At 38.0% G+C, this 12,609-nt stretch overlaps 1 protein-coding gene across 2 annotated transcripts; it reads right to left on the bottom strand.

The window, feature by feature from the left end:
* Positions 1-1,045: 1,045 nt before the first annotated feature.
* On the bottom strand, positions 1,046-11,679 carry si:ch211-214p13.8 (uncharacterized). 2 transcript variants are annotated; one of them, XM_052142007.1, is made up of 7 exons: positions 11,371-11,679; positions 10,663-10,720; positions 10,233-10,568; positions 10,043-10,084; positions 9,421-9,552; positions 9,285-9,322; positions 1,046-2,129 (listed from the first exon to the last, which is right to left on the bottom strand). In XM_052142007.1, exons 1-7 carry the CDS (start codon positions 11,389-11,391, stop codon positions 1,851-1,853), a joined length of 906 nt encoding a protein of 301 aa, XP_051997967.1. In that variant the 5' UTR covers positions 11,392-11,679; the 3' UTR covers positions 1,046-1,850. The 2 variants fall into 2 exon arrangements, with proteins under 2 accessions (XP_051997967.1, XP_051997966.1); XM_052142006.1 differs by lacking the exon at positions 10,663-10,720.
* Positions 11,680-12,609: the final 930 nt, after the last annotated feature.

Here is a 12,609-nt window from a genome sequence, read left to right as displayed (position 1 = left end):
TACTCTTTGTGTCATAAACTGCTATGGTGGTTACAAGTGGACTGAACAACAAGGCAGTTAAATATGTTACACTTACATATCTACACCATGACAAAATTAGGTTTAAAACAAAAAACAATAGCTTGTATTTGCAGCAGACACTAATGTAAATCTGGTTCCACAACACAGTAGCTACATGTGAGTAATTCACGAGCCATGTTAAAGTTTGTCTCACGTAGCCAGACCTATGACTATGGCATAGAACGTACTGTGGGCTGTCCGTGGGCATGCCGTCTGAGGCTAAGACTATATTTACATAGACACCGAAAATCACTTCAAAGTTAGTAATTTCACTATATTCGCCTTATCTTGTAAAGTATTAAATGAAATATCAATATCATTATAAATTATATATATATGTGCAGATTCCAGTCATACATAGCTTTGGTCAAAGAATAAAAAGATAAAGCTTAGGTCTTCAGCATATGTGGACTATATGTTGCAAAGGCGTTTTAAACTGCCAACGCTGGTAGACTAAAGTAATATTTAGAGCAATGGCTCCATCTACTGTTTTTTTTTTTTTTTTTTTACTGTTCTTGTGTACTTTCAAGGACAGTGAGGTAATGTAAAACAAAAAGGAGTTTAAGGTCAGGGAGTACTGAAAGAGGCCATTTTGCTGGTCCAATGGCGGTATCCAACAGGATGGTGAAGGCCTACACACGTTCGTCTTTCCTGACACAACATTGTTTTTGGTTTTTTTTTGCCTTAAACTGTTTGATTTAGGTAAGATTGAAACTGACTCCATTAATACAATAATATGTCTCTAACTTAATAGACCTCAAATTTAGAATGATGTTCTGATCATCATTTTAGATATAATCATACTCTGATGTTTTTGTGTTACAGAGTTGGTCTCATTATTCTCTCAGTGGGTATGACGGTTCAGATAGTGATGCTAATCTGTAAGATGGTCCATTTATTGCTTTTCTCGAAGTCCTTTGTATGCTCACTGGGCCCAGATAACTTGCCACAGATTTACAGTACTTAAAAATGTACTCATGTTTTATTGTTTGGTAGGTACAATAGGTATTTTACCTCTTGGTAAGAAACATTTTAAAAGACTAACATTAACAACTATCCACATTAGTCAAACAATGCAATACATATAAGAATCTGTTCTAGAAATCACAAATCTGACAGGTCAACTGGAAGTTATGAAAATTATTATACAAACAAGAGACTGCTGCTTATCTATTTTTTTTTACTATTGTTTCTAACTATTAACTGTAACTATTTCACTTTAGTTCTTAAACTAACCTTTGCATGTGTAGGATCAGCCAATTACATGATTAGTGGTATTCAGTAGGAGTTTCACTTATACTGAACATGTAGAAAAAGTTTTCCGTGATGTAACGAGGAAAGTAACAATGTGGTTGTTTGTTTGCACGATATGTTGTAAAAAAACAGGTAGGGTGCATACATCTTCTGCTTCCTGTTAGTCAGAATAGCATGAGGTCTCAGAAATCATAATTAAATCTTGAAAACATTGGAGACATACATTTTGCGTGACATCATGATAGCGTTGCTTAAAAAAAAAAGAACGAAAAAAAAAAACAACTTAGTTTTGCATGAATTTCCATTAATGTCCAGACTGGTTTTTGCTAGTAAGTGCTGGTTTAGTGTTGGTGCCATACTGTTCAACAGCAAAAAAAGCCAGTCAACCAGCATGGTTTTACTGATAGCATCTTAATGGTGAAGCTGGTTGACCAAGAAGTTAAGAATCCTGATGGAGATCCCAGCACAACATAATCACATACTGGGTACCAGCATCCAAAACACAACATATGTTGGTCTATTCAACAATGAGAATATCAGGAGAACCGGATTGATGCATACTCTGAAAACTCTCCTGACTGACAGGGAGCATTAAATCTTTGTGTAGGTGTGAAGTGATTCAGAGACGCATATACAATCTGGCTTGATGTATTATCTCTCCTGTTGGACAAAGTATCAACACCAGCTGGCACATGCAGTGAAGAGTGGTCAGGGGAAAATATAACATTAGATGTGCTGCGGTCATTATAGTGGTGATAAGTTTCTTCTGAGTGCTGAACTAATTCACCAGGTGTCAACGTGGATGTTACTGTATTCTGTAAACACAACAGGTCAATGGTTATACAGGATTGGGAAAAGTTCAGAATGTAAGAATTGGCCCCTTTCAATTGATGAGTTTAAATTTTAATTGAATTGGCCACACCCTATATGTTGCATTGAAATTACATGAATAGGAATTTATAGAATTCAAAGAAATTCAACCACCCCAAAAGATTCCATAGGTCTAACACAACAACAAAATGGCTGCTCCTAGGCGTTCGATTTAAGGTTATCATGTTGCGAGCCTCCTTAATTTGTCTGGCTATAGACTTTGTAGAAGACTTTGTATAAATTAGAGCATTGAAACCACACTTCAACCATGGTCCATAAAATGATTAAAAAAAGTTAATTTATTAAATATAATAAACAATATAATAATATAAATATCTTAGAATATAAGTTACAACAAAACACATATCTATAGGTGGCATTTCAGTCATTGATTTTTTATATAATCTAATGTTCCCATAAATTGTGTGTGTGACAACATATTTATAAGTAATTTATACTGAAAAAAATGCAATGCTTTTTAAAAAAAACTGCACTAACCACAGTTATATGAATTTCTTTGAATTTTACTCTGCTTTCTTAAAGGAATGTTTCACCCAAAAATTTTAATTCTCCATATTTTGATGGAGATATGATGTGCTTATATCCATACAATGCAAGTCAATTTGGTCCAACACTTTCAAGCTCAAAAAGGACATAAAGGTAGCATAAACTTAATCACTATGACTCGAGTGGTGTAATCCATGTCTTCTGAAGCGATATGATCAGTTTTGGATAAGAACAGACCAAACTGTAACTCCTTTTTAATAAATCTTAACATCTGCAGTCTTCTAGTTAACTTTAATGTTGCCTTTGTCCTTTTTTAAGCTTGGAAGTGTTGGATCATATTTACTTGTATTATATGGATATAATCACATCATACAGCATCTCCATCAAAATACCTTAATTTGTGTTCCATGGAAGACAGAAAGTCATACAAGTTTGAGACGGCTGAAGAAAGAGTTAAATTGTGAAAAAATAATCACTTTTGGGTGAATTATACTTTTAAATTTAAATTTGGGTTTCAATTCTGCATCCTGTTTGCTACTGCAATTTGAAATCAAGATTTAAATTTTAAAAGGAAAAACCCTGGTATAAGCACAACCCTGGTATAAGCATTAAAGGGGTCATGAATTGTTTTGTTTTTTTAAACAGTTTTATTATCTTCCCTGAGGTCCACTGATAATGTAAGTAAAGTTTTTTTGGCACAGAGACAGTAATAATTTACAAATATATGATAATTTTTTCATTCTGTTTTTGGCCCTCTGTCTGAATCGCTCGGTTTTGGCCTAAGCGCATCATTAAAACTTCAACGTAAACACCCACTGTTATGATTGGTTAACATTGTGCAGCCCCTCAAATTCAGCAAACTCAGTCGGAAGAGAAAGATCAAGCTCCACAATATTATAAAACAAAATTTCAGGGTTTACACATAACACACATCCAACACATTGCATCCGAACAAATTACACTTTTCATCTTAAGCACAATTGTTAACACTGTTAAAGCACCATAAACTATAAAACAGTCAGAACATGAGGACGCAGTCATGAGGACGCCAACAGTCATGAGGACGCCAAGATGGCGGCGAGGTAGCACGCAGCGGCCACTCCGGATCCACAACGGTGCTATTTTTGTTAAAAAAGCCCAACTTTTGCAACACATGGACATCAGAGCAACCAGAGTTCGTGTCTACCATCGCCAGACACTACTCAAATATAAGACTCATGCAAAAACCAAGCTGCATGATGACCTGCAGGAGGCGCTACGCGTACTCGGCTTGCTGTGGAGACCAGGCCTCCAGCCCTCGGCGTCGCCTGATGCCGGTGGCCGGGGGAGAGGACGTCGTAAGCGGTGTGCGAGAAGCGAAGCGGAAAGAGGGCGGGGGTCCATGCTAGGCTAAAAACAAACCCTAGCCGGCCGGCTCTCCCGTCTATCCTGCTCTCAAATGTTTGCTCCCTGGACAATAAACTGGACTATATCCGACTCCAGCAGGCTACGCAGCGTGAGTTTAGAGACTGCTGCGTCTTTGTTTTCACGGAGACGTGGCTCAGCGACAGAGTTCCGGATGCCGCCATTCAGCTAGACGGGCTCGCCTCGTTTCGTGCCGACAGAAATACAGCTCTCTGCGGTAAGACTCGCGGTGGTGGCTTGTGTGTTTACATCAACACGGAATGGTGCAAGAACTCTATGTTAGTCTCTAGTTACTGTTCATCGCTGTTGGAGCTTGTGACTGTTAGATGCAGACCTTTTTATCTACCACGGGAATTCACCACTGTTTGCATAACCGAGTTTACATTCCCCAGCGCTAACGCTAAGGAAGCGCTCTGTGAACTGTATGGGGCTATGAGCGAACTGCAGAACGCTCACCCCGATGGACTGTTTATTGTCGCCGGAGATTTCAACCATGCAAATCTCAAGACAGTGCTCCCTAAATTCCATCAGTATGTGGACTTTGCAACGAGAGGGCTGAACGCGCTTGATCTTGTTTACACAAACATCCCAGGCGCTGCACGGGCGGAGCCCCGCCCCCACCTCGGCTACTCAGACCACATCTCTGTTATGTTAATTCCAGCATACAGACCGCTCGTCAGACGCACAAAACCGCTTCAGAAGCAGGTGAAAACCTGGCCAGCAGGAGCCATCTCTGCTCTTCAGGACTGTTTTGAGTGTACTGACTGGCACATGTTCAGGGAGGCTGCAACATATGGCGATTCTACCAACTTGGAGGAATACACAGCATCAGTGACCAGCTACATCAGCAAGTGCATTGATGATGTCACTTTCTCAAGACCATCACCACACGCTCCAACCAGAAGCCGTGGATGACTGCGGAGGTGCGCACGCTGCTGAGGTCCCGAGACTCCGCCTTCAGAGCAGGCGATAAGGCAGCCCTAAGAACAGCTAGGGCCAAACTGTCACGGGCAATCAGAGAGGCAAAGCGCGACACGCCCAGAGAATCCACAGTCACTTTCAGGACAGCGGTGACACGTGGCGCATGTGGCAGGGCATCCAGGCCATCACCAACTACAGGACAACATCAGTTGCCTGTGACAAAGATGCCTCCCTTCCAGATGCGCTGAACGACTTCTACGCTCGGTTTGAAGTGCAGAACGACGTGATGGCGAGGAAGTCCACCCCTCCTCCCAACGACCAGGTGCTCTGTCTTACCACGGCAGATGTGAGGAAAACTCTACATAGAGTCAACCCACGGAAGGCTGCTGGACCAGACAACATTCCTGGTAGAGTGCTCAGAGGATGTGCAGACCAGCTAGCAGATGTTCTTACCGACATCTTCAACATCTCTCTGAGCAACGCCGTTGTTCCAACGTGCTTCAAGGCCACCACCATCATCCCCATGCCAAAGAAGTCTTCAGTGTCCTGCCTCAACGACTACCGTCCCGTCGCGACTTACACCCATCATCATGAAGTGCTTCGAGAGGCTCGTCATGAGGCAGATTAAGACCCAGCTGCCCCCTCACTAGACCCACTGCAGTTTGCGTATCGTTCAAACCGTTCAACGGATGATGCCATCACCACAACCCTCCATCTGGCCCTCACCCACCTAGACAATAAGGACTCATACGTTCGAATGCTGTTCATAGATTTCAGCTCAGCATTCAACACAATCATTCCCCAGCACCTGATTGGAAAGCTGAACCTGCTGGGCCTGGACACCTCCCTCTGCAACTGGATCCTGGACTTCCTGACTGGGAGACCTCAGTCAGTCCGGATCGGGAACAGCATCTCCACCACCACCACACTGAGCACTGGGGCCCCCAGGGCTGTGTGCTCAGTCCACTGCTGTTCACTCTGCTGACTCACGACTGTGCAGCAATGCACAGCTCGAATCACATCATCAAGTTCGCCGATGACACGACCGTGGTGGGTCTCATCAGCAAGAACAACGAGTCAGCATACAGAGAGGAGGTGCAGCGGCTGACGAACTGGTGTAGAGCCAACAACCTGTCCCTGAATGTCGACAAAACAAAAGAGATGGTTGTTGACTTTAGGAGAGCACAAGGTGAACACACTCCGCTGAACATCGACGGCTCCTCTGTGGAGATCGTCAAGAGCACCAAATTTCTTGGTGTTCACCTGGCGGAGAAACTCACCTGGTCCCTCAACACCAGCTCTATCACCAAGAAAGCCCAGCAGCGTCTCTACTTTCTTCGAAGGCTGAGGAAAGCACATCTCCCAACCCCCATCCTCACTACATTCTATAGAGGGACTATTGAGAGCATCCTGAGCAGCTGCATCACTGCCTGGTTTGGGACTTGCACCGTTTCGGACCGCAAAGCCCTGCAGAGGATAGTGAGGACAGCTGAGAAGATCATTGGGGTCTCTCTTCCCTCCATCAAAGACATTTACAAAAAACACTGTATCCATAAAGCAACCAGCATTGTGGACGACCCCACACACCCCTCACACAAACTCTTTACACTCCTCCCGTCTGGCAAGAGGTACCGAAGCATTCGGGCCCTCACGGCCAGACTGTGTAACAGCTTCTTCCCCAAGCCATCAGACTTCTCAATACTCAGAGACTGGTTTGACACACACGTGTCCTGAGTTGCACTTTAATAACTGTCACTTTATAACTGTCTGCTACCTCAATAACTGCTATGTGCATAGAACATTATCTCATAGTATGTTATGTTTACATTTTTAGAAACTGTCATCTTTTTGCACTACTGAGTACTGGTCGGCGCTGCACTGTCTATTGTCCTGTTCATTGTCAGTAATTTGTTGTACTGTCCTGTACTTTTTGCACATGTTTGCACGTGCACTTTATATAGGTATATATAGGTAGTTTATATAGGCATTTTATTTCGTTGTGTAGTCTCATGTGGTCCTATGTTGGTCCTTTGTTGTTTTTATGTAGCACCATGGTCCTGGAGGAACGTTGTCTCGTTTTGCTGTGTACTGTACTAACTGTATATGGTTGAAACGACAATAAAAACCACTTGACTTGACTTGACTTGACTTGAACATTTGAAATATTTATGAATTAAATGGTTTACTTGCGTTTTGATCGGGTCCAAGTGTTTTTTTACTGCCCGATCCTTCAATAGCAGTTCCTTTGCAAAGCTTGAATCGTATTATAAATGATTCACAAACAATCATGCTGATACAGTATTATCCGAAAAAAACGAACATACTGTACATAGTCCAAACACAGTGAATAGATGCACAAGCATACTGTATAGTATCACATTGCTGGAAACACATAAAAATGGTCAAAGACGCCCATCTAGTGCATGTTTACATACACCTACAATTAAAATAAGTGTAGATGAGCAAAAGCACATATCCATTATGTGATTGTACTCAAAACAATGAGGCAGAGCAGCTGAAAGAGAGAGAATCACTTTTCCTCTTTAGAGTTGAAACTTGACACGTAAGGCCTGTTTGTCCTGCGCTCTCTCTCAGTTTATGAACTGAAGCACAAGTGGACGGGGCCAAGGGTGAGATAATGTAAGTAGGCGATGATTTTTGTTCACTATCGAGGAGGTCAAGAATTAATGGGCCCCCTAGTGACATAGGGATGTCGCGGAATTGGGAATAAAGTTTTGAGTTCTGATATTTACAATATGTTTTTATTAGGGCTGTCGATTTAATGTGTTAATTCAGTGCGATTAATTTTACAAAATAACGTGTTAAAAATTTTTAACGCATTTAATCGCACTTCCCCCAGACCATAATTAGGAAGATTCATGAAAAAAATGCAAGATTGTAGTACCACCTGTTTAATCCAGAGGGCAGTAAGTGAAACTTCAGCTGTATGAGCAACGCGCAGTTTATTACAGTGAAGAAAACACTTCAGTAGGCGTTCTTGCGTTCAAAACACACAAAGGGATCTGAAGATGCGTTTAAAAATTGAGTATTAAACTATATTTAACTTGACACAGTGACCTAAACCTTTTATGTTTATGATGCAACACACCCGAGACGCGACACAAGCATGTCTGACGCTGGATTGAGATGGTGCAAAATTCGGAAATGACCCCATAAATATCTAATCACAATTAAAATCAAAGAAATATCCTCCAAACTTATTTATAAGTACTACCTCACTAATTATTTTCTTATAGATAGATTTAATTGTGATGTCGATATATTCTGTACATTTTGTGGTCTGCAGGAGGAAACATTTTTTCATTTATTTTGGAGTTGTCCCTACTCGACTTGTTTTTGGTCTGATTTCTGCAAGATTGTTAAAGATCATATTATTCCCAGCTTTCAACTTTGTTTTGAAAATGTTTTATTCTTTTTTTTAGCTATGACATGTCTCTTCATAAGGAATATTATTTGATTAATGTTCTGCTTTTGTTGGCAAAGTTTAGTATTCATAAATGTAAGTATGGTGGTTATAAACCATTAGTTTTAATAATTCAGAGGTTCAGCAACCCCTAAACCCGAACAATTTCAAATTTGAGTAACAAGAAAGCTGTAAAGTGTATTGAAATATGTAAACAATTTGATATTTTTATTTAAACTGTTTATTTATTTTCCTTTTTGATGTTGTTTGTTTTAATATACCTCTTGGCTCTAGATGTAAAAGTTTTGTAAGCATTAATTTAAAGAAATCATAATAAATCTCCAACTGATTTACAAATTCACTTGTGAAATGAATTGCTGTGAACTGTGTGCCAATGATTGGATTATGATCAATAATATGGTAGTAAACAATACATTGTATTCTAAAGCCGCTTTTTGTTTTGTCTTATCAATGATGAACTGTTCTGCTACAAGAATTTAATTTTAATTATCTGAATTTTTATATATATAATTTTAAAATATTTAAAGATAACTATGTATAATCATATATTGATATAAATATGTATAATCAATATATACTGAATTATTGTTATGAGGGGCTTTCTTAGCAAATATTTGTATATGCGGTTAATCACGATTAATTAATCGGGACACCATGTAATTATTTCGATAAAAAATTGTAATCGATTGACAGCCCTAATTTTATAGTAGAATGGCTTCTTATGTAAAAATATAAAGGAAAATTATATTCCTCATGACATGACCCCTTTAAATAATAAATGCATTTTCATAATATATTAAGTAACGTATACAGTAAGACATACCTGAACCTGTGCCCTTTTTGTGTCCTTTTTTCTTGAACCTAACAATGATCATTAAAGGAACAAGGTCAGGATCATGCCAAATATTATGTACAGTACTTAAATATCTCAAAATAATAGAAGACATTAAATTACTTACATTTAAATCCACATATACAGGTGATTGAGACAAGAATTACAATGAGGACCAGAATCACAATACCCAAACAGATAATTAAATAAGGCAGCCACCATGGATATGGATCAGAGATGGTATCAGTGTTGTCTCTTCCTTTTGACAGTAAAAAAAAACAAACAAAACAAAAAAACCATTGCTATCCACATTCTTTTCAAAAAGGAGTGGCAATGTTCTTTTCTTCTAAGTTGGAAATGCAACCAAACATGTGCACTACCAGTCAAAAGTTTGGAAACACATGACTGAATTAGTTTCTTATAAATTCTCAGATAAACAGATTTCTTTACTAAACTTAAAATATTGATTAAAATGTTCAAATGGACTGGAGAGTGAAAAAGCTTATAAGTGGAGAGCATTCCTGGAAACTACCTCAAACATTTTTAATACGTTAAAGTGTTACAATAGATCTAAAATGTGGAAAATACTGATAATGAAGTATGAGTAAATGTTTCCAAACTTTGACTGATAGTGTAAAATACAGATTTCCATGGTCATTTCTAATGAATGAAATAATTATAGCTTTGATTGGAACATTTGACAAAGTATGCAAATTACACTTTGAGATTTAGATTGAAACTGCTCTTACTTTCAGTGGGCCTACATGACAATCCATCTTCAATGTTGTCATCTGTGGAAGTTCAAAAAATGTTTTGTTAAAACATTATGAGAAAAGTTGTATTATTCACCACACAACTGATTATTATAACTTTAGCCTAGATGTGGTGCCAAAAAAATAAAAATAGAAATTTGTTAAATAGTAGAGAGGAAATAATAACCTGAGACAGAGACATTAATATAATGGCTAACTGTTGTGTATTCTGGTAATTTAAGTTCACATCTGTAGAGGCCATCATGATGCTTTGATATATTTGTGAAAGTTAAATAAGTCAATATCTTTAGATCAGAAGGTAAATGTTCCTGTGAAGATTGCATTTGAGCTGTTCCAGTTACTGAAATCCATTCATTCAATTTGACTTCTTTAGTCCAGGTAACATTGATTGCCGGATCATCACAATACTGCAGATTGCAGGAGACCCGCAAAGGCTTGTTTATGCAAGTTTTATGAACAGTCTTCCTCTGAACTTTGAAGACAGGACATTGGGGGGCATGACCTAAAAACATAATGACATCAATAAACCGAAATGATTTTAATATATAATGATCATGTTAAAATTAGACAATACTTAAAATTTAATTTCAGCATACATTTTCCAGTAGAATTGTTATTTGTTGCTACTTTACAACCTTTCCAAGTAAAGTGTTTCTAAAGGAAAACATAAATGTCAAACTGTAAAACAATTATTAGTCTTTTACAATGACATTTAAATTAAATGTGAATGGAAAATGTAAAATAAGGTGTGATTTTAAATGTACCGTAGCCTTAGTAGTGGCTTAGATAGTGTTATATCACCTGAAATGCTGTGGCTCCTTGTTAATGTAAAATTTAATATACTGTAACTTATTCCTCCAAACACACTTTATAAATTTGACATATGCTATTAAAAATATCTAATGAAACAAAGTTTAATTAATTGTTAAATGTTTGAAACACAGCTTTATAGTAAAGGCTCCCATGTGTGAACTAAACAATATATTATATGTAGGTCTACTTTCTAATGTTCTATGTCACCTTTTTTCCAAATGTATCAATGTTTTAAATATGATGGGGAGTTAAAAAAAAAATGTATTGCAGTGCAAATTAATATTTAACATATGTCCCTTGCTTTCAAATAAATAATTTACCTTCTAAATTTTAAATTCACATTGAATCTCTGTTTTAAAGTATAATAAATCAGGTTAATGTTAGTTTTTCCCATGTTGTTACACTTTTAACAATAACAATTTCAATAGAATATCAATGACCACAGAACTAGTCATACATCATACATGTTAAAATCATGAAAGAAACCCCACCTTGTGCATCAATACTCTCATGGAGGACGAAAACCAGAATTAGGGCCACAAACATAGCAGTATTCCTAAAAGTTTGCCAATCCATCTTTAACACAAGCAAGGTATGTCACAGGTGGCCTCAAACTCAATCTAGATTTTCATTCAGGCTTATCCTTTGAGGCACCATCAAGGTCACACTGTTGAACACATACTGTACACTTTGCACTCTTCCCTTATCTACTGCACATTCTCATACTTGTGGTTTCCATTTCCTTTACCTACGCCATACGCACTCATCCTGCTCATGTGTATGTCTGCAGATTTTGCACATATAGCACATAATATATAACTCACACATCCAGACTGTGAAAATAATAACCTTATGTAATCACAATTGTTGACTGATAAAGACTTGAAGTTCCCACAGCAGTACATTTAGTAAATTTAACAAGCCAGTTAAAGAAACCATGAGCTCCTCAAGAGCACAACATAATTTTCACAGTCATATTTATGTGACTCATTGAAAACTTAAGTCTTTTTATAGCAAAGTATTTCTATAAAGAGCACATGACATTTGTAATTAGAGAGAATACACTTAGGCTGCCAAGTTTTTGATGGGCCGGTGGCCTCTCAATCCTGCAAGACTTTAGACTTACATAGAATGGAAGCTTTATTTATTGCCATAGACTAAGGATGGTGGAATATGTTTTTCTGAGTCGAGCCTTTGGCACTGGTCCATGAGGGAAATTTCCAGGGTGACTCATGTGTAAATGAATATTGGTCGAACAAATAAACTATAAAAATAAAACAATTCTCAGTTTTTAACCTTTTCAAGACTGATGGCATTGTTTAAAATGTATGGGTTTGTCATCCATTTTCTGAAGCACAGTCAGGGTGACTAATTGGAAATAGAGTTGCTACATCTGAGTGCAGCTCTTTAGAATATAATCTAAAGGAAAAAAAATAATCAAATGCAGCTAAAAAGTCTTGTGGAGCACCTCAAACCTAAAGTCTATTGCATATTTCAAAATTATACTAAAAACAGCAAGTTCACAAATACATTCAACAAATACAAAACATATTAATGTATAATCGGCTTAAAGGTATTAGAGATGCAGTCAGCGCTGTCTTAAAGACAAATACAAACAACATATACAAAACATATGAATGTATTATCGGCTAAAAGGTATTAGAGATGCAGTCAACCCTGTCTTAAAGGAGGCTTTTGAAAACCTCCAAAACATACTCTTTTTTTTTTTT

The sequence above is a fragment of the Xyrauchen texanus genome, chromosome 14, assembly GCF_025860055.1.
Source record: "Xyrauchen texanus isolate HMW12.3.18 chromosome 14, RBS_HiC_50CHRs, whole genome shotgun sequence".
In the NCBI taxonomy this organism is placed as follows: domain Eukaryota; kingdom Metazoa; phylum Chordata; class Actinopteri; order Cypriniformes; family Catostomidae; genus Xyrauchen; species Xyrauchen texanus.
This window is presented reverse-complemented; position numbering and strand designations above follow the sequence as displayed.

Coding starts and splice junctions, on each gene's coding strand:
- si:ch211-214p13.8 (XM_052142006.1), bottom strand. CDS start 11,455: ATGGATTGGCAAACTTTTAGGAATACTGCTATGTTTGTGGCCCTAATT. Junction 10,085..10,232: donor TATTAATGTCTCTGTCTCAG/GTTATTATTTCC, acceptor GAACTTCCACAG/ATGACAACATTGAAGATGGA. Junction 9,323..9,420: donor CTGTATATGTGGATTTAAAT/GTAAGTAATTTA, acceptor GATCATTGTTAG/GTTCAAGAAAAAAGGACACA.